The sequence below is a fragment of the Apteryx mantelli genome, chromosome 1, assembly GCF_036417845.1.
Source record: "Apteryx mantelli isolate bAptMan1 chromosome 1, bAptMan1.hap1, whole genome shotgun sequence".
Lineage (NCBI taxonomy): Eukaryota > Metazoa > Chordata > Aves > Apterygiformes > Apterygidae > Apteryx > Apteryx mantelli.
Window position 1 is genome coordinate 99,950,280 of NC_089978.1, and position 23,204 is coordinate 99,973,483.

At 42.5% G+C, this 23,204-nt stretch overlaps 1 protein-coding gene across 1 annotated transcript in view; it reads right to left on the reverse strand.

The window, feature by feature from the left end:
- Nucleotides 1-10,194, reverse strand: part of ABCG1 (ATP binding cassette subfamily G member 1) — a 51,333-nt gene extending 41,139 nt beyond the window's left edge. Inside the window, exons 1-2 of the mRNA XM_067289766.1 lie at nt 10,153-10,194; nt 6,733-6,976 (exon numbers count right to left, since the gene is read on the reverse strand). Coding sequence (XP_067145867.1) covers nt 6,733-6,976; nt 10,153-10,194 — 286 coding nt within the window. The remainder of the gene's footprint in view (nt 1-6,732; nt 6,977-10,152) is intronic.
- Nucleotides 10,195-23,204: the final 13,010 nt, after the last annotated feature.

Genomic DNA, 23,204 nt, shown 5'->3' on the forward strand with positions numbered 1-23,204 from the left:
AAAAAATCCCACAGCAAACAAGAACAATGGGTTCCACATGGAGAAAAGTAAGTAATCCTACTCATTTAGGTGGAACTACTACTGAAATAAGTTCATACTCAGCTAGGAAACAGCTGAAGAATCAGACTCAGGGGCTGACCAAAATCTGTTCCTGATTACCTCTGTTTTACACAACCCATGCAAGAGGATGCTAGGAACTGTTATGCATCACTTAATATATCATTATATATCACTTAACATCACCATAATTTACTCCAGTGACAGTGATTTCTCACTATATTTTTACCAACTTGAGAGAGCTTAAGTATTAAAAGAAAAACTGCACAGATCTTATCAAGGTTGAAACATGAATTTAGAAATTCTTCTGTTAAAAATCATGTATTATTTTCACTAATTTTACTAACATTTTAAGTCACTGAAAAAGAATCCATAAAATATCTGGTTAAAGGACTTTTACTAGTATCACAGTTCATTTTAACCAGCCTGACTTGCTTATTCTTTCTAATATACGCGTATTGCTTTGCATACATTCTGCTCTCCAAAAGGAAAACACACTCTAAGACAAAGCAGGCTAAAATGGACGGAAACAATACAATCCATCTGTTGGGGAAAGGCGAAAAAAAAATCCCTCTCTCACTAAGGGTGTTTCGCCACTTCCCGTTCGACATCTTTTTCTCTCATCTTAGCAACAGCGCAGGGAGCAGCCAACCAGGACGGGCTCTCCAGAGCCGGAGCATCACAGCCAAGGGTTACTGCCGTGCATTGACCGCCAGTAACTGCGGCCAGCGAGACCGTGCATGAGGCACCTCTACCGCAGTGCACCTGCTGGGGATGAGGACAGGCTTTTTCCGACTCCTCTGGCAAGGATTAGCAAATAATTTAGGGCAAATCCTTCCCCCCCTCACACACACTCCCCCTCCCCCTGTCATTTGGGTCTTCAGATCTCTCCAGGAGGGTGGCAGCTCTGAAATGAAGTCACACACAGGAAGAACTAATTCAATGCAAAGGAACGAGTCTCTCCAAGCACGTGCATCTGAACGAATCTGTAACAGATCATCAAAGCCTGTCAGCAAAACACAGGCTGTTTAAAGCTGTCTGGATGACCTGACAGCATGGTATGCTTCCACCTTATTTAGAAATCAGTATTAACGTAACCTTGTATCTGAAATGTAGGTATCTACCTGTCCTAACGACACTATCTCAGATGGCAATGGGCACTTTTTGATTTTCATGAATATCAAGTAACCTGCCAAAGATTCTGTATTTCCCCATCAGACACAATAGGGCCGTACAGCATAAATGATGTCCTTCATTCCTCTCCTTTCACAGGCAAGCCTCATCTGCTGTTTAATGTGCTGAATCTCAAAGTCATGAAGCAATCACCTTGTGAGAAAAGGCTGGACCTCTCTGGCTAAGTGTTTTCACAGGGTCTGAGCTATTAGAACAACTCCAAAACAATCAGAATCTAATTATGACATTTTCTGCTGAGCATGAACTTCAGTATTGCTACTAATCAGCTCCACAAAATACTGGGTCACATCCTGACTGGCTGGGGCCCATTTCCTGCGAGGTTACTAAAGATCAAACCATACCAGAACTTAGATTCGAACACAGTACAAATGAGTCATTACAGTCCTCAAAATAACAATGGAGAAATTTCCAACTAAAATGCTGCCTAATTAACCATGCATATTCACAAGTACTAGAAAAAAGTAACCCCCAAGTTGTTGTGGAGTTCTGAAAGCCGTTTTACTATTACTTTCTTCATGGATGCACTTGAGTTATGTAGGAATGGTATTGCCATAGGATCCTATGTTATGTCAAAGATACCTAGAAACAAACGGATAAAAGTCCTTTGGTGTGTATATAGAATCAAACAAAGCTTGTTCTCAAGCTCTGCGGATCTTGTTTTTCCTCATTTAGGGAACCTATACTTGATCTAAGAGAGGACTCTCTCCTTTCTCTTCCCCTCCAAGTCAGCTGGCTCCATGGTCCTAAAAGAAAGGAGAAGGCATTCTCGGACTGAGCAGCCGTAATGCTTCCCCGTGGGGTGAAGTTTCCTTTTTCTGCTTTTGCCAGTTCATCATAATCTTACAACACGTTGTATCTGCTCTAGCAGTCCTGGAGCTCACTTAAGCTTATCTTGAATGTTGCCAGTCTGCAGGAGACTACTTGCACATGCTTGAGAAAAGACTGGATTCAAACACTGAGGCACATCTGCAGTTCTGGAGGAACCTGAAATGTTGCCCCCAAAAGAGCTGGGCTAAGTCACTTTTCAATCTCTTCCTTCAAAACTGGAGAAATAGTTCATTCTACCTGCTGAAAAATTGCCTAAAAGCTTTATGAGGAAAATGCCAAAGTGATTTGGGCCCTTTTGAAAATTTACTTCTGTAGCGTTTTCCAAATTTCCATACTGAAGAAAACTCCTACTGAATTGAGTGGGTCAAAGATACAGTTTGTTTCATCAAGGACTCGCCTGCCAGATTCATTCCCTTTTAATACCATCAACTTCAAAAGGAATTACACCATGAATGAATCAAGACCAGAGTCATACCAGTTTTTGTTATGAATCTGATAAAAACTCATTAAAATGAGTGGAACAGATTGTTTGTAGCAAGCAGCATTTATCATATAATTCTGAGAATGAAATTCACCTTCCTTGTTTTAAAGACAAAAGTGAGATTTAATAGGTACATTACAGATGTTAAGGCTGAGACACAAATCAATGAAAAATTCTTATTTAAAGACTACTATGGCTTATTTAGCTTCTTTGTTGTTGACAAGCAATGCAAATTCATGTTCTTCCTGATTTTAATAAAAATTAGATGATGCTAGATACCATATGAATTTCACTGTTTGAACAACAGGGCTAAGTACAGAACACAAAGGCAGCATTACTAATTATTCCTCCTTTTGTTAATTTAGAGCTTAACCTTAACATTACTCTGCAATACCATTCTTACTGAGGGGAGTAAGCTTTTTTTGTTGTTGCTGTTTATTTGAATTTCTCTCTAACATGTTGGCACAAATTGTCTTAGCAAGGAAACTATATTCCTTCCTTTATGGTCCAGCACTCACTGAAAGGTTTTAACTAATTCATTACAGCCATGGCGAAAGATGTAGAAATAGCAGAAATTTTTCTGAGCTCCGTATCAGAATAGAAACACCATTAATTTAAAAGGCACATTTTCATAACAGCATCCGTTAGCCATTATTGCCACAATCGGCACCAAAGAACAATGTGAACTGAGAGATATCTTCCATTTTTCTTTTTTCATCTTGTGCCTTTATTTAAGTTTACTGGGTTTTAAGAATCAGTTGCATTTCCTAGACTAGAGTTTGTACCTTCAAGAGTGTGTTTGGTGTTTCCCTTCTCACACAGAAGTGAATTTAAATACTTCACACCAGGGCAATAAGAGATCCTTTTAGCACAGGAAACTCCCAAGAAGTATAGAGCTGACACAGCCACCAGTGTTTGGAGGCACAATATTGCCGTTTTGCTGAGCAGGGACAGATTATAATGCATTGCAAAGTCCCAGTTTCCCTTTGGAGGAGAAACCAGTAAGAGGCATTCAGAGTAATTTCAAGCATGATATATTTATCTACAAGCCTGCTTGTTTTAAATAGAGATGTCCAAGATTACACACAAACCATTCTAATTGCAGAACCACTAACATGATTCAAGGAATCTGATACTTGTTTCTTACCTTCATTTGAAACTATTTAGCAATTTCATTTCTATGTTTTTCATTTCTGTAATTGAAAACCATTTTTATTAAAACTATTTATTTTATTACAACTGGAGTAGGGAACGTGGCGAGGAGAAAAATTTATTTCTAGAGGGTCTCTATAATCTGGCTAGCAACTCACAGACCCACAGACGTGCTGCTTGGAAGGCACCTCTGGAGGTCGGCTAGTCCAGCCTTCTGATCAAAGCAAGATAACGACCAACACTAGATCAAGTCAGCCGTGCCTTTGCCCAGCCAAATCTTGTAAATCCCCAAGGACAGAGAATTCACACCCTCTCTGGGTGACCTGTCCCAGTGCTGCACCACCCTCCTGATGAAGAGGTTTTGCAAATGAGCTGCTAAATATGCAATATGTGGACATTGGCTCTTGTTATATCAGCTGGCCCTACTGAGAAGAGTATGGCTCCATCATCTTTATAACTGCCCTTAAAATAGTTGTAAGCCACTATTAGATCACTCCTTAGCCTCCTCATCACTACACCAAAAAAGTCCAGCTCCCTCAGCCTCTCCTCATAGGTCCCCCAACCAATTTGTTAACTCTCTGCTAGACCATTTCCAGTTTCCCTCACAGCCACTCTGAGGCTGTCCTTAGTGATCCAAGGAAAGATATATGGTACAAGACCAGGTGAGGAGTGGAAAATATCAACTCCTGCTCAGAGATACCCAAAAAAGGTTAATCTTTCAAATCCAGTTGTAGTGACATAGTCCTAGTCAGTCATGCCCTAGAGCTAAATACCACAACCGGTCATTTTCAACAGCATAACATTTTGTCAGGATATGCCATTTTTTTCCAAGCCAAGGTACTCACAGACTTGTCAACAAGTAGAGACAGAGGTTTTTGGTCTAGAACCCTTTGATCATTTTTGGCCAATAAAAAGAGATCCAGTCAAAAAATGCAAGTTTTTAAATCCTGTATCAGACACAGTTCCATTTCTTGGGGAAAAAAACTTCAAAATGTGAGTTTATTCCAATAAGACAAAGAATAATTTTGAATGTATGAAAGTTGCTGCCAAACCAAGTTGTTGTCCAATGGATAGCATGGCTACAAACAATTTTAATAAATAATTAAAAGATAGCAGGTATGTGCACATAGAGTTTTGATGTTGAAACAAACATTAGAACCTTGAGCCTGCATATCCTTCAACAAATTAATAACTATATGCATAGGCTACCATAGATATGGTAGCCCTTCTTTGGCTGTAGCTCCAGTGTCGTTCATACCATACATTTCTAGACTATTAAAGCCTTGGTGTTGCCATAATGACACAGAATTTCCAGACAGCAGCAATGTACTTTGTGAACAATCTCAAGTGGAATCTTTAAGTCAGTGGATTTATAGATTCAAGGTGAGTGCAGGTATCAAGTATGGCTCAGCCGAGCAGCACACTGGCAGGGTCTTATCTCTTAAAAATAACTAAAGCACACAATCGTACCAATTTACATTATTAAGAGACAATTCCTCAAGGAAGAGCAATTATGTCATTTAGTACACAAAGTTCTCCTTAAGAGTTCAATATTTTCTTTTGGGCTTCTTTTTGCTAGCAGGAATTTACTGCATGACCTAATTTTCCTTCCAAAGAGATCACTAGTCACACACAAAAAAATAAAACAAAATTCTCTAGAAAACGCATGGTTATACAAAGCAGATAAAGGTATAAAAAGAATGAATGCAAAGCAGATGAAAAAAGACAGCACCCCTTTACACCCACCTTTCAGAAGTGGAATAGACCAAGAGCCTAGAAAGCACGGGGCTAAATATCCTTATTCCCACCAGTAAATCAGCACCAGAAGCAATGTCTCAGAGCCAGCTGCGATAAGTAAAACTGTATTGTGAGAGGAAAGTAGTAATGCTTCACTTCCTTGAGATGAATCCATTATCTGCATCATTTTGGTGTGCCCTGCATTACAGGCTGTAAACTCTTTGCTATGCATTAGCAAAGCAGCAAGCAAAAGAGTATCTTGATCCCTGACTAAACCTCAGGATTTAGTCCTAGCAATAGCCAGTAATTTCATCAGTTAAAAGAAATGGTACGATTAGAGATATCCATCTTAGAAAACCAGGAAACGTGGATGGGCTAACATTCCTATAGCTCACAGCCTTGATTTCCAAACACAAGAGTTCTTTTCCTGCTTTCAAGAGCCTTCTGAAAGTCCAAGATGCTTGCTCTTCTCAAAGAGCACTGAAGAAATAACCATTTGACAACGCAACCTATTGTAAAAGTAAAAAGTCTCCATCCATGGAGATATTCAAAACTTGACTGGACACGGTCCTGGACAGCCTGCTCTAGCTGACCCTTCTCGAGCATTCGGTAGGACCAGATGAACTCCAGAGGGCCCTTCTAACTCCAACTATTCTGTAAAAAGTAAAGAAAAAAAACACTTTCTCCCCACCTCCATCTTTGAAATACTGCATGTTCCATCACCCCAGCAGTAAAATGTAAACATGTAAGATCACAGGACCCAGATATTTGGCAGTGCAGCAATACTATATTTACTTCAGACATTTTAGAGCTGGGAGGCAAAAATAAACTGTTATATGAACTATTGCCAGGCCAATATATCCACCTACAGTATCTCTCAGAGTGCCATGGGCCGTATGCACCACTGCGCCAGGCCCCACGGAAGTGTCCCTGTGCACGTTGGGGGGCAGTGGGAATCTCCGCGTCCCTGAAAAGGTTGCAGTATCTTCTGCTTCCAGAGCAGAAACAAATACTGCACAAATACAGGCTCCTCATGCTCTCTTCAGCCATAATTTGTTTTCAGTCTTTGTTCTTCACTTTTTATTCAGAAGGAACTATTTTCTTCCATACTCTGAGGAGTTTATCCGGTATAACAAGAACCCAAACAAGCACCAACTGAGAAAACATGTTCCCTTTACCGGCTTTACTTGCCATCCACAACAGACTCATTCCACCTATCATGACCATCCAACTGAGCAGATAATAACGTTTGTATGTTAGCTAAAACATTAGATTTTCCTTACCCTTCTTCCTCCACCATGGACCTTCCTGGACAGAGTAAGACAGTTCTTTAAACTCAATGTTCACAGCTGGTCTGCGGGGTAGGTAGGAGAAACGATGAGCTTCTGTCAGAGTGTTGTCCACCTTTTTTAAGTGTCCATTCATCAGCAGAGCATCTTGGTTATCTGTGCCATTTGAGACCACTTCATCCACTGAAACGCACACTGACTTTGGCTCAGCCATAGTAGAAGCAGAATTGCTGGTATTCTGGAGAGCAAAAGTTGAAGAAAGGACAAACATCACAGACTTTTGTTTAGGAATACATTTCAAATCTTTTTGCATCAGAAGAAGTATTTAATAATATAAAAGTCCTGCAAAGCAATGTGCTGAAAGGTGAAGAGAGAAAAATTAAAACAATCTTTTGTTTGTTCTGCCTGTGTCTTGACAAAGAGATAAAGAGCTCCTGCATACCTACTACTCATAGTACACAAAACCCACTTCCTCTAGCACCAGTTTCCCCTTGAAGGGTATACACAGCACATTAGTATCTTCAAAACAGAACACCCCTTGCATCAGATTAATACAATATTTCTAAGTATAGTTTCCATTACATTGTGTTCAGTTTCTCATTCACTGGAAGAATTTGATTTTAGTTGCTCTGATTCCAGGGCTTGTACCTGGAATGAGTTAAAAGTGGAAGGGAGCAAGTAGAACCATTATTTGCAGAGACATTTTAGAAGACAGCCATTCAAAAAAAATCTAAGAGCTCTTATTCCTTTAAATAGAATACACTTGTGTAAATGTGAAATTGCATATGTTCACACTTATGCAAATTCGGAGAAGAGCAGTTTTCTGGCTGATTTGCTCCAATGGCGATAGTTCCAGGGACCCTGCAACCTAGAACAGTACACCTTCTTTCCTAGAGGTCTGTTAGGAAAGCATAGCCCTTATATCCAAAATCCTGCACATCTCCAAATCGGAGCACACCTTTCTTGCTCAAGAATGATCCCTAATGGAAATCTTATCAGCTACATAGACATGTTAAATCATGCTCCAGTACTTGCACCCCTGACACTGAGGTCAACACTCTATGCTCACGGCTGTACCTTTATCACACTTTGTCCATTACAGAAGTCTGTGCAATTCTGCTTGGCATTTTTTTGACTGAATCACTTCTCCCTCCACTCCAGAGTGTGACAATGACCTGCTGCCTGCCCTCTTTCTTCTTTTCTATTAGTCACACAAAATCAGAACTTTTTCCATTCCTTTTATCTGAATGGGCACCTTGCACTGGTATCAACGGGATGTGTACCAGGCTTAAAGGAAAACAATCACAAATGCTCTTCAGCTAAGCAGAACTTTGAACAGTTCAGAGGATGTTGTCATCTGTTGTTCTGAGTATGTCATAAGCAGGGTCCAGCATCTGCACAGTTGTCTACTTCAATGTCTAATATTTTTAATGCAGAGCTGGATTCAAAAAAACTTCTATAGCTAGCTTATGTGCCAGGCTTTCCATGCTGTCACATCTATTCAACAATCTCCTCTCTCCAGAGGTATCTGCTGAAAAGCAGATGTGCTGCACTGCTTTTCAAGGCATCAGTGCTGAACATCCTCAAATAAAGAGCTGTAGGGTCATGCCATTGTCCCTCTCCACACTTGTCCTCCAATGCAATTAAGTCACATTCCTCCTTTTCACTGTGCCATTTTCATCCTTTCTGTCACAGCTGGTGGTTTTTCCATTCATGTTGAATAAGTAATGCTGTTCAGATCAGCCTTGATGCTGATCAGTCATGAATGCTGATGGAAAACCCTAAAAACCAGTCCTACATACCCAGTAGTTAGCTAGCGTCTTCAAGTTCTGCGTGGACTAGCCCCCTAGTTCTGGACATAAGAATCAGCTCCACTTACCACATTTTCTTAAGAGAGAGATTTTAATCAAGCTCTCAAGTAACTCAGGTCAGGTATCCACTAAGACTTACTCCCAATTTCTTAAAAAGTTGACAGTAATGGCATATAATTTGAACAGCATAATGTGAAACATCTTAGAACCGAAAAATTAAACCAGAGGAACCTCCCTCTTGCCTAAAAAATAAAAGGAGAAGGTGAACTAACAACATGCACTCCTGCATGTTTTCAACGCTTACTTTCTTAAGTGACTCTACATGTCTCTACATGTCTTTCTTAAGTGTCTCTATATGCTCTTCCTGGATAGAGTAAGACAGTTCTTTAATCTCAGTCTTAAGCTGTTTGGTTCACAGAAACTACTGAGTACCTTCACGTGTCAGAGGGGGCATCCAAAAACTAACTCTGAATGAGCAAGTCACCTTGAGTATTCAGGCAACAGTTAGAGCTTCTCCATTTTAAGTCAACTCAAAAAGAAGCATCCTTTGGACAAGATCCTTGTTCTCTTCCTGCAGTCTGGCTTAATCACACAGGGGTGTGAAACCAGAGGATTTTGTTCCTGGGACAGTAAATAAAGCATTTTGATCATCTAGCGGGTTGAAATGCCTGCTTTCAGCAGACTATGACACAGTCATGTCAGCCTTAGTCATATGCTCTCTTCCTCCAGGGACAATTTGCTGTGGGTGATGATCACCCTAAGAGCCTGAGCTGCAGAAGCGGCTTTGCTTTCTCAGAGATGGGCAATGACAGCGGTTACTAGAGCCACAGACTTAACTGTGCCCTCCACAAGTACTCTCTGAACACACTTCAAGTCCTTGCATATATCTACTAGCATAAACCAACCATTTGTTTTTCTACTGACATATGCATACAATGGTGTATTTGAAAGTGATGCCCATTTCAAATATGTCTGTGCAACAGATATAAAGAGCATATGCTCTGAAAGACTCTGCTTTCATCTTAGCCAATTTCATACAGTTTTATTTCACAATTTCCTATACGGAATTTAATTGCTTCCTGGTGTTTATCAGCCACAGCAATAGACACATTCCCATTGAAAGTAGTGAAACGGTCCCACATGCTCTGTATGTGCTTTCACCAAACAACTTCTCCGCAGAATTTCCTCCTCCTCCAATCTACCAGCAATCTTCCACCAAAGCCATTATGTAGAAGAGCTGGAGAGGTTATAGCCCCTCAGTAAATCTGTGAGGGGGGAGGGGAAATCACAGGATGCGGTCGCGGAGGACGGAGCATGCTCAGAAAACCCGCTAATCCCCTTTTATTAGCTCGAGGCAAGAGGTAACTAGCGGTCAAATCCCGGTACGGGCGGCCGACCGCAAACGCGCTGCCTCCCCGTGCCTGGGCACCGGGTACCGGGCACCCCTGCCCGGGCTTCCCGAGGGCCCCAGCGCCGCAGAGCCCCTCGCCCGCCGCGCACCGCGGCCCCGCTCCGCTCCCCTCCGCTCCCCTCCGCGGCGCCGAGCCGGCTCCCGCCGCCGCCGCCCTGCGCGGAGCCCCGCGGCGAGCGGAGAGCGCCTTACCGAAGCGGTGCCCGCGGAGAAAGCCGCCATCAGACAGGCCATGTGCCCGTCGCCCGCCGCCCGTCGCCCGCCGGCGGCAGCGCTCGCTCGCTCCCCGCCTGTGCCCGGCGCCGCTGCCCCGCGCCGGCTGCGAGGGGCGGGCGGGGGGAGCGGCCTCGCCGCCGCTGCCACCGCCTCTGCCCCGGCCCCGGGGCCGCCCCCCGCCCGCCCCCGGGCACGCCTTTGCCTTTCGGGGCGCGGGTGCCCAGCCCGTCCTCTGGGTCGCCCTGAGGTTCCTCAGGGCTGACCTGCTTTGTCTCCACCGCCTGTGGAGACGCTTCTCAGACGCTTCCCCGGGGGACCCCGCCGCTGGAAGCGGCTCGTCCGGGCGCCCTCGCGGCTTGCGGAGAGCCGCCGAGCATTGCTTTATCACTAGTAACGACTGCTTCTTAACCAGGTCCCAGCAGGGAATGTGGCTTCTTCCCCGAGGGGACAGGGGATGCGAGTACCACCTAATTATGCCTCATGCCAGCTCTCTCTTTGGCTCTTCTGGACCTGGGACTCCCAGCCCAAACCATAAATCACACGCAGCTGGTGTGTAAACCAAGCAAGCCATTGTGGGTCAGAAAAGGGAGAAAAAAGTCTTTTTAAAAGTGACAGAGAGTTTCTTTCTTTCTCTCCCTTTCTCTCCCTTTCTCTCCCTTTCTCTCCCTTTCTCTCCCTTTCTCTCCCTTTCTCTCCCTTTCTCTCCTTTCTTTCCGCAAGGTCCTGTGATATCAAGTACTGTGCAGGATGGAAGGCTTGAAGCAAGCCTGCACCAGGTACTTACCCATCAAGCACAGTGAATGGTGTTCACAAGGTGTGATTGCACTGCAGACTTGGAGATCCCCAGTTAGCTTTTAAGTTAGCTTTGGTTAGCCTTGCTAACCAGTGGCAGAAAGCTCTGCCCAACCAAGTTACCATGCCAAGCAGCTATACCAGAATATCTACCACTGTTTTCCTGCACCTTCTGAAGCTTTGTAGTGGCCATGGAGCTCAATGCTGAGGTTAGACTGTCACTAATGTCCCCTTTAATTGCTCTGAAGCAACCTTGGGTATTTCTGCAGAGACTCCAAAGTCATAATAATCTAAGTCATATTTCCCTCAAAGGTTCCTGTGATAGCCAAGGTCTTAAGTAATGCAGGTATAGGACTGCACATAAAGAGGTTCCCAGGTGCAGTCCTGGCTCTCTTATTTACCTGATGTCTCATAAAGGGCTTTTCCATGAAGCAGAGGCACTACATAACATCTGTGTAAATTTATAGTATACTAGCTTCTCTACATTAAGTTCCTAGTGAACAACTGTGTGCAAAAAGTATTAGATTCTTTACTCTCAATTAACCTGTCAATCTACCTCATGCTTACTGTGCACAAGTGCCTTGGGTAAATCCCCATAATCACCTACTCTCAAGTAATTTCCTTGTGCAGAAAAGCCCAAGGAACGTAGTTATACAGCGTTCAAACACTGTGACAGCATACTCTAGACACAGTTAAGTAGGCTTTAAACTAGCTAGTATAAGCCCTGACAGAGTAGCTGGGCATCACTGCAGCCTGTAAACTTAACTGAGTATTAATCAGAGAATCACAGAATGGTTGAAGTTGGAAGGGACCTCTGGAGATCATCTAGTCCAAACTCCCTGCTCAAACGGGGTCAACTAGAGCATGTTCACCAGGATTGTGTCCAGATGGCTTTTGAATATCTCCAAGGAAGGAGACTCCACAACCTCTCTGGGCAACGTGTTCCAGTGCTCTGTCACCCTCACAGTAAGGATGTTTTTCCTCATGTTCAGATGGAGCTTCCTGTGTTTCAGTTTGTGCCCATTGCCTCTCGTTCTATCACTGGGCACCACTGAAAAGAGTCTTGCCCCATCCTCTTTGCACCCTCCCTTCAGATATTTATACACATTGATAAGATCCCCTCTCAGCCTTCCTTTTTCCAGGCTGAACAGGCCCAGCTCTCTCAGCCTTTCCTCATATGAGAGATGCTCCAGGCCCTTAATCATCTTAGTAGTCCTCTGCTGGACTTGCTCCAGCAGCTTCATGTCTCTCTTGTATTGGGGAACCCAGAACTGGACACACCACCTCAGATGTGGCCTCACCAGGTCTGAGTAGAGGGAGAGGATCGCCTCCCTCGACCTGCTGGCAATGTTCCTAATGCCACCCAGGATACCACTGGCCTTCTTGGCCACAAGGGCACATTGCTGCCTCATGCTTAACTTGGTGTCCACCAGCACTCCCAGGTCCTTCTCAGCAGAGCTGCTTTCCAGCAGGTCAGCCCCCAACCTGTACTGGTGCATGGGGTTATTCCTCCCTAGGTGCAGGACCCTGCACTTGCCTTTGTTGAACTTCATGAGGTTCCTCTTTGCCCACCTCTCCAGCCTGTCCAGGTCTCTCTGAATGGCAGCACAGCCCTCTAGCGTATCAGCTCTCCTCCCAGTTTTGTATCATCAGCAAACTTGCTGAGGGTGCATTCTGTCCCTTCATCCAGGTCATTGATGAAGAAGTTGAACAAGATTGGACCTAGAATCCTCCTTCTGAATGGGTTTTGCAGCATCTGATGAGCTCTGCTTGCCGCTCGTAGAATATGACTAATACCCAAGCTAAGCTGGATATAGCTGCAGCGTAGACATACCCCATCATCTTTGGCTTTACAAACATGGTATAATCTTGCCCAAATACCCACTGGGCCTATTTTCCGCGTGTTCTAAGACTCCATTTGCATCCCTCTGGAAGCACCAGAAAGGATAAAAAGGGGCATAAATTGTAGCGGGGTTCTGGGAATTATATTCAACCTGTCTACAAAGGATTTTATACATGAGTTCATAATCCGTTAGGAATCTTCTAAGCAGGAGGTTGTTGTAATACTTGGCATTCACATAGCATTGTACAGACACTGAGGTAATCTGCACAAAGCCCCTGGAAGATAGGTAGATATTTTATCCTTTTGTAGTGGGGGAGCGATGTTTACATCCGGCCACACGGCACTGCTGGAGCAGGACTGCTGCTAGGAACATGTGAACATCTGTACCAGGTCAGAGCAAAGGCCCATCTCCCGCAGTACCCTGGCTGCTGACAGGGGCCAAAAATCAGACACTCAAAGAAGAGCATAAACACAGGACCATTACATATCAGACTTCTCCCTAGTCTCCCAGTCTGCAGCCTTTTTTGGCTCAAGGACTTCCTGACGTAGTAGCTCCTGAGTATTCGAATAACCCTCAGCAGACCTCTCTTCTGTTAATTTGTCCAGACTTCCCTTTGAACATGTGAACTTTTACCATCCACTACATCCTATGGCCAAGGAGCAGAGCACTGAAGTTCATTGCTACTAATCTTGGATTCAGTCAGTAGATATTGCAGAATATAACTCATGTATCGGGCGTAAAAAATCTCTGCCTACTCTGGAGTACCAGAAGAAACATGGGCCCATTCAGAAGTCCTAGATGAAGACATGAACTATGTTTGAAAAGAAATTTGAGAAATTATTATCTCCTAATATTAGAAATAAAAAGAAATTACAAAGCATTATTCCAGTGAGAGTTAAAGGTTTTAATTACCTTGATTTGGAGCAGTTGTCTGTAGCACCTAATATTTATTAGAGTTTGTCTCATTATTTTCCCTTAGAAAAACTGAGAGGCTAAAAGACCATTTCCCTAAAAGACCCCAAAAGAGCTGTGAAATACTACTGTATATTTTTATGGCATTTTTAGGGTTAAAAAAACTACTTAAGGACATCACATATTTTAACTGTCAAGTAGAACAAGACAGAGAAAGAGCATGAGATATCCCAGTACCAGTACATGTGCAACACAGACCCAGCACAATGTTCATTCTCCTCCATATCAACTTCTTAAAGGCTCAGGGAGAAGCAAGGGAAAAAATAAAGGCTGTAACAAAACTTAAGTTTACAGTACTGAAATCTGCTGCACAAACAAAAGCTTAAACTCAGTCTATAAGCAGCTTATGGTACTAAGGGCTGAACTATACCTTTTATGAAATAGTCCTTCATGGAAAGGTATGCATAGTCTGTCACCTTTAGGGCCTCTGCGTGCTGCCCATCTGGGCTAGCACAGCATAGGCACGTGGCTCGTCTTTGTGCCTCCGCATTCACAGATCAACAGTATATAACAAGTAGTATTGCACCATGTATGTGTGACATTATATGCCCTTGACCAAAATAGTGATATCTCCCTTATCAGTACCATGGCTAAAGTAAAAGAGAGTGGGCTCAGATTGTGTATTTGCTGTCTTACCTTTAACTGTGTACATGAAAACTACCATTCAGTGTTAGAGGTGACACAAAGACCCTCTTCAGATTAGGCATAATATGAGGACAACTGATGGCTTGATCCTGCTGTCTTTACTCAGGCAGTACTCCTGTTAACTTCCATGGGAATTTTGCCTGTGCGTGAGTACATGTTCAAACCCCAAGGATTTATTTTTTCACAGTGGCTGCAGTATCAGTTTCTCACAGAGCTTCTTGTAAAACACTGAGACATGAAACAGGCTGTGTGAAACCAAATTCTATTTGGTATCTATTTTGATATGACACAGGAAAAAAAATGATTACATAAGATGAAGCATGCTAAAAATAGCAGTCTCCTGCGTTTCCACACTCCCTCATTAACTCTTCCATTAACTTTACAGGTGATCCCCTGGTCCCTGCAGACACAAAGATCAAGAACACGACTCTGGGAAAAAAAAAAAAAAGAGAGAGAGAGAGAGAGAGAGAGAGATAAAACACATTAAAAAAAATCCAGGCCGAAAAGGGGAAGCTACAAATGAAGGTGAGGACAAGCAGGCAGGGACAAAACTCTGTCTCCTAAAATAGATAAGGAAATAGTAGGAGCTTCCAGGCTTTACAGCGGGGTGAGCATTACACAGAGTAGCTTGGTGCAACCCACAGGAAAGAAAAAGGACATCACAAGAAGAAATGAAGAGGGAAGGGCAGGGCAAAGTGGAAATTTACGGAAGGCAGGAGAGGATAGATTTACAGAACAATCATGGGAGGAATTTTAGTTTTGTATGGAGACACCAGAGCTATCAGTACAAGAACTAGTTCATATATAGAAGCAGTCTAGCCTGGAGAAGTACAGAGCCCCACATGGACTTATTTAACTGCTGAGATACATCATGTAGGAAATGTTCAACTGAGAAGTGTGGAAGAGGCAGAAGAGAAAAAGAAAGTATTAAACACCAAAGGCAAAGTATTTTAGATGGAGTTTTCATTTTAAAAAATGCCTTGACTGAAACTATCTGTAACTTAGTGTTAATTTTAACTGGTTTGGGCAGAGTTTAAGGAATTTTGAGATAAAGTTTTAAGGAGTTTGAGAAAAATGCCCATTATTTCTTTTTAATGTTTAGCAAAGAAAAATATTTGGGGTTTTCATTTCAGAACTGTGTTTCTAAATCTACCTAAAAAGTCAAAGAATCTGAGAGCACAAAGAAACATATCCCACTATGAAATGCTCATGCATTTACTGACCTAAATAAAAACCCAACAACAACAGTTTTTCTGAGGTGAAGTATCATTTTGCCATTTGAAAATATATGTTGTTTTGGATGGTTTCTAAAGTATGTTTTGTCCCTTCCTATCCCCTGCCCCAATTATACTCACAGATCTAGTGAAATAAGAGAGGGGAGAGTGTTGGTAGCTTTGAACAGCCTAAAGATGAAGTTGAGAGAAAACTTACAGTCTGATGCTGTGAAAGGGTAAAGAGCCTGGATTTGCAGTAACTAGTAGACAAGAGTTGAAAAAACCTTTGAGCTTAAAAAAAAAAAGTAGAGAAGAAGAAAGCAGAATGAAAAAGGATTCAAAGTCTTACTGAACGAAAGTTATTTTAAAGAGATGTTGTTTTCTGTTTAAGTTCACATGTGAAAAAAAATTGAAAGACATCAACATACATATTGCTTTCAGGTGCTGCATTAACCATCAGTGGCATTTCAAACTTTATTTTACTACCAGGAAATTATTAGGACCTTTGCACCTAGTACTGAACTAAAAAAACCTGTTCCAGTATTTTTTGGCAGCAGGCTGGAAATCTGAAGAGGGATCTTACTAAAATACAATGAAGCCCTGACTTAGAGCAACGCTTTCTTCTCCCTCCCTGTTGTTTACCTTTCCTATTTATTGGAACAAAAATCAAATCTCCTCTCTTTTTTTTGTCATGTCTTTTTGTACATGACATTAATACTTACCTATCTATACTGGAAATATCCACATAATGCCATTTGAGAAGAATGCAATCAGTCAGTTTAAACAGATATGCCTTTGGATCTATTTAATATTGAAGAACATAATCAGTCATTCCTTTCATGTTAGGCATACTCTGTATAATGGGTGGGATTCATCTCTCTAATTTTAGCTGCCTGGAAAATCGGTATCTAAGCTAGTCATGCAGGCTCTCTTACAGTCGGTGGAGAGAAAGGGGCACCCCCACAGGAAAATTTGGCCTTCTCTTCTTAAACATTTACCTTGAGTTGGGGTGAGTTGGCTGCTGGATGCATCTTGGCTTCCCTATTGACTAGAGAGAACTCCTGACTCCTAACCTGGAATAGCCATCCAGCTCATAGATGGCCAGTGTCAGAGATGGATACCACCCAAGGTGTGTTCTTACCCCCCTTTTGTCTTCAACTAACATTTTCAGGAATAGCAGAAGAGATTTCTTGTGTTTGTTTTATTTGATATTTTATCCCTATTTTTTCACCCAGGCACTCAACATCCCTCTTCTGAAATTCAATGGCAAGAAATTCAAGAGCAAAATGGCAACTTTTTTCTTACCAACTTTAGTTACAATTCATTTCTGTGGCTACTTCCTATTGAACTGATGGGAATCAGTAGGGCTTGCAGCACTCACTTTGATACAAGGAGGTTATTCTTTGACTCAAGGAGGTTATTTGTCTGAGCATTTTGACTCCAGTGAGCTGACTGAGAGGGATAACACTGGAACAAAGTAGGTGCAATGGATTGGCTTAGCTCTGCAGAAGACATTGGTCCATTAGTCTGTGTCTAAGTCCATTAGTCTGTACCTAAGTGGCCTTCAGTTACCATAGCCAGCTGATCCCAAGGCATGTCATCATCATTCTTCTTGTTCAAAAAATAGAGTTATTTTGTCAGAGATTGAGCAGAATTTATATGAACCCACTATTTTCAGTTGGTAGCAATATGGCATACTTGCAGAGAATTTACTTTCCCTGAGTTATCATGAGAGAAGAAACAGCAAATTTTTCTGTCTCCCATACATCATGCTGGAAGCAGATGAGGGCTGACTATCTCTAGGGAAAAGGTCTCCAGTACAGAGGCTATTTCAGAAATATCTTTGCAGTCCTACAGCACTGCCTCATATGTCCCCCCCAACGAGAGTGGGATAAGAAGGGGGGGTTACCCAAGCAGTCAGTGTGTTCTTGGGGAGAGCACAAGTTCCAAACTCAAACAAGGAGCAGCCTCCACACCCCTAGCAACCATCATCTTCCTTTTGGCAAGCTTGGTGCAGTGGACTGTGTCCTGGATCACATTCTCTAAAAAGACCTTCAGGACCCTACATGTTTCTTTGTACGCTGGACCCAAGACTCGTTTCATGCCCCTGTGCTCAGCCAGGAGGGAGAGCAACCTGCTTCCCTGTGGCCTGGATGTTGTCTCAAGAAACTCTCCACAATGCTTAGCACCCCCTTCTCCAAGGCCAATACCCACCCTCATCTTAACAAGACATGCCAATGCAATGCTCAGACCACTGGCTGGAAATCAGGGCTAAGAGCAGGTGGATTTTAGGTATCGCGTCTCCTCAGACTGCACTCTCCCAGGTGGGCAGCACAGACTGTAACCTTAGGGTTTGGGCATGGGAGAGTAAGTGATAGTGCTCATGCAGTAACAACTAAGGGTAAAAACGTTAGTAACTCTGTCATGAGCAGATTAGGTGAAGAAGATACTCTCACAGTCTGATGAAAAGGCTCTAGTCTCAATTCACATGGCAACTTGAGAGTTAGATGTAGTGCCAAGCCTCTCCTGAAACTCTTTACCAACTTAAGACCCCTGTACAATGCCTAAGGAGAGCATCAGGCACTTGGGAGAAGGACACACAAAAGTCAGCACAAAAAGTTAGGCAGAAGGGAATACTGAGGAAAGACTCATGCCTCAGGACTTGGGCTCAGTTCCTGAAAGCTGTTCAGCTATTTTCAAAGGGGATTCTCAGCAATGACCCAACTCATGTTTTTCTCATATAAAGTTGCAAAGAGCGCTTATCCCATTACAGCCAACAACCCTGCTACTGAGCACTCATTTGGAGCTGAAAAGCAAATTTCAAATTCAATTCCTGCTCAGTTTCAAGAAAAATCTTGGACATGCCTGTTGAGACAGGACAGGGTTTGCATCTTTGAAATTAAGTATTCTATGGAGAAGGCATTTGGCATCTCTCCCCTTGCAGTTGTTCTACTTGGAAAACGTACTTAGATATTAACTGGGGAAGGGACCTGAGCTTGGCCCTCAGACATTCCACCGTGGTTTCTGTGTAAAGTGGAACAGCTCAAGAAGTCGAGAGATTCACCCTGGAATAATACTGCCTTTCTACGAGGGACAGGAGACTTGGATTCAAATGCCCTGCTCCAGGTTAAGGGCAGCAGCTATTGCACCTGACAGAAAAGAACTCTAGCCATCCACATCCTAAGGAAAAATAGTCGTTTTCACAGATCTGCCTGCCTCACATGATTCTGTACATGATTGGCAGAAGAAGTACAGATGATTTGGGATTTTAGAATCTTTCTGATATGTATGAGACTTTGCAGAAATACTTCGATTATTCCACATGGCCATGCCATCTGGCACAGCTTCCAAGACCATTTTAGAAGTGACATAAAGCTCCTTCCATGATCCATAGATACATACATTTATTTCCTGCAGTACTGAAATCCCTGAGAGATAATGAGTATGATTCCCAGGCAACAAAACTGTCTGTTGGCGACTCAGTCTTATAGTGGAAGTTGCATGTTCTGCTTTGACTCAGGAAGCTACTAAAGCTACTAAAGCCCTCAACACTGTATAGTTACCAACTGTGTATGAGAAGTCTCACTCACTCCTTCCATTAACCCACACGAGACTGACAGGGGATCAAAGAACCAACACACTTGTATCATCCACCTACCAGGACCCCAGGCAGAAAGCAGCATCGCAGGAGCTGGTAAGCTTAGTACATGCTTACTTGTTTGTTACATATGCCTGGGAATGCTTTTGTTCAAAATTACATCCAGGAACAAGAAATGAGTGTGATGCGCTCTGGAAAAGGTGCCTGCTCACTCACAAGGCAGCAGAACTGTCATTACCTGTAAGAGAGCCAAACTGCAGGCCCTGAACTATGCTCATATTTGCTATGGCTATCAGAGTGAGCTGTACTCTGGAAAGATGAGCTCACTGGAGTCTGCCCTGGCACAACTAATAGAGGCTTGAGGGAGGTGCACTTGAGACCCACAAATAATTTGGAGCTATCACTAACCTCATATCCGTAAAATTCAGTAGTGCCTAATTTCCTTGGTTAGTCCAGCTTCCTGGGTATCACTGGCTGTCATGAAAGCCCTCCATGATGAGCCTTTCCTAATTCACAGATACTTGGCCACAGATAGACTGATAACTGTCAAATTAAGAGGGCCAGATCTGCTAGTCTGATATCCTGTATTTCACAAATCCTTCAGTCATTCTAATTTATGCTATATGGGAGTCAGTAATGTTTGACTATCTTCTTGACAGGCATTTTGGCTTGATTTGACAATAGCACAGGGTATATCACAGTCTTTGATAGCTTATCCCACTGGTTTATCATTCACTGTAAAACACTTTGTAGTGTATTTCAGTGTCTGTCTCAGATTCCAACTATTTGTTCACATATATAATTAAGTCAAAAAGCCCTTTACAGCTTGGTATTTTTCCCTCCCCAAGTTCCCAGAAGATACTTAGGCAAAATAATCAAATTACATCCCATCTTCTTTTTGGTAAGCTAAACAGACTGAACTCTTCAGGTCTCTCTGCAAGGCAGTTTCTGAAGCCATCTAATCATTTGTGGCTCTTTTTTATACCTTTTCAGCATCTTTAAAGCAGTTGATGCAAAAATTTGATGCAGCATTCCAGCATCAGTCCCACTAATGCCATATACAGAGTTAACATTGCCTTACTTCTGCCCTGCTTATGCACTGTTAATCCAAGTATCCCATTAACCATTTTGGCCACAGCATAACTGTGGGAGCTCATGCTGATTTGCTTATCCTTCCATTGCCAAATCCTTTTCTTAGTCCATTCCTGCTAGGATAAAGTGTCCTATTCTGTAGGTTTGACCTTCATTCCTTATTCCTAAAAGCGCGTCTGTGCAGTCGACTACTTAAATGCACTTCACTTAAGTGGGTCGAGCTTATCAAGAAGTCAGGATCGTTGTGAGCAACAGTTCTAGCCTCTTTGTTTACCATTCTGCATAAGTCACACATCTTAATCAGCAGAAGAGTTATATTTACTTCCGAATCACTGATGCAAATATTTAATCACTTCAAGGCTAATACTATCACTGGTGGAATCTTAATCAAAACATGCTCATTAGGAGTTTCCCTAGTGATAACTGTTTTGAAGTATGTTAGTTAACCAGTTGCTAAACTATTTAGCTTATGCTATGATATTGTTCAGTATCGTACAGATTCTCATAGGATATCAAGGCAAACCTCACAAGAATGTAACCGTATCACATATAATCAGGCATATATTTTCATAAATCAAGTTGGTACCTGCTCACAGAAAAGGGAGACATGATCTGGCAAGGACAGACTGAGAAAAGTACAGTCTTCTCAAAGCATGGTATCACATATCATGTTTGATTACATAATTCATTATTGAAGCCATTCTATTATATTGCCTTGGGCTCGTGTCGGGCTCCCCAACCTAATCCAGCCATTGCTGTGGCCTTTTCTGAACTCTGGTGCAACATTTGCATGAATTTACCCAGAATTCCCAGCTTTGTTCAAAATGTTCAGCATATTCTGTGGAGATCTTTCTAGGACTATGAATATAAATTATCCAGGCTAGTGATTTAGAAGTTTAGTCCCAGCAAGTGCTGTGTAGCATCCTCCTCGGTCCTAAGGGCCCAGAAAGTACTTTGTTGTCTTCACTGATCCACTCATGCCATGCAGTTCCTTTCCAAATAGTGACTAGAAATATTTATTAACTTATTCTGCTCTTTTTTTTAGTGCTATCAGCCGTGTCAGGTTAATAGTGGGTCTGTACCATATACAGAGCACTGCTGGAACACTTCTCTTTTTGTCCAGCTTGGATATATCCATATGTGATATATATGATGGCAGACCATCATCAATGGCCCCTCAGCAACCACCAGCTTCCAGTCCAATGAGAACCAAAATACCAAGTTACCCTATGCTGGGCATAGTGTTTTTCAGTGTTACCAAAAGGGTATTTTTCAAAACTCCAGCAATGGTTCACTACTGACTGTCATGGAATTCTGCACATTCCCGACATTAAAAATCTTTCTACTTTTATTTCCACCAATGGGCACTCTGTGTAGTGTGGAACAGTAAGCCTCCTTAAAAAAAAAATTCAGATCTACTTTGCATATCATCTGCATGTGCATGGCTGACATCTGGAATTTCCAGATGTAAAGCAGCCCTTGGTGAGAAGTTCCATGCAACCATGCATGTGTACACTCATGGTATCACATATGCCTAGTGGAAGCAGGATTTGCCATTAAGAACGGCAAGACCACACATCTGGGCATCTCGAACAAACATAGTAATTCCCTCAAACCCTGTTCAGACAATTTTTCTGAGTAGAAGAGGATGTGTCTGAAGGACATGATATAAGGTAACCCCGCAAAAAGTGAAACTGTTTCAATGTCTTTTTATTCAAGATATCCTTCCAGTTTTGTAGCAGCCTACTAGCTTTTTGATGGGAAAGGGAGGTGAAGAGGAGAAGAGGGTTAGGGAGAGAAGTCTAAAAAGGAGCCTAGCTCTGTGACAGACCTTCAGGCAGGTCACAGATAGAAGTTTTCATTTCCCGGCTCCCTGCCAGCCTAGCTGGCACAGTGTGCTGAAGGCCAGTCCCTGTAGCCTCCTCGAGCCAGCACCCCAGAAAGCTGACAGCAAAACAAGCAGGTTCCTGCAGAGCCATTTGACTTTGGCAATTTTCCACTGTAATGGTTTTGGTCTGAAAAGCGACAACCAGTTCTACACTTTGAGTCTGTGTCAGAGTAGTTCCAAAACTGAATAGCCATTTCTCTCTCTTTTAAGCCCCTCACCTCCCCCATCTCTTTTAAGAGCTGAGTAGTCAACCAAAAAAAAAAAAATTAACTAAAAATGGCACTTGTAACCTTAATGAAAGAATGACTAATTAAAGTCATTCTGAAATAATTACGAACTGTATTGTACAATGTAAAGAATGAAAAAGGAGAATGTTCCCAACTACCATGGAGAGATCATTTAATAAGAGAGAGTGAGACAATTGTGATACAAGCTGTAGGACAAAGCAGGAAACTTTCCTCATTCTTAAGATATCAGTCACTTCTGACATCGCACAAACAGAATGAAGTCAGATTATTCTTTACAGTGACCTGAGAGCTTCCTTTGCCAGGCTTTTTTGGCTGTGATAGTCCAGACCATATTTTCCTGTAAGTGAGCTGTAAATATATCTCACATACATTTGCACCATCATGTTACAAAAGCCATTAAGGACAACCCAGCAAACACCAAGTTATTTTAGTGCATCAGGTTCCAGTTCCTAGGGTGAGACTGAACAATGCAAGGCAAATGGAGTGTTCAAGCCTGGCACAAGCTGGAAATTCTCTCTCACTTCAAACTAAGATTTTCAGCGCTTTTTGTAGACCACACTCATTATTAGTAACAGACCAACTCCAAGGCCCTATGCCCATGCAAAATATAAAGGAAGGGGAGGAGGGGTTTATTCAGTTTTCATTACACTGTCAGAGGAGAAATCCGCTGCTGCCAGCTTGCTTGTCTGAGACAAGCAGGTTGCCAGCAGAGAGAAATAAAGCAGGGATCTCCTG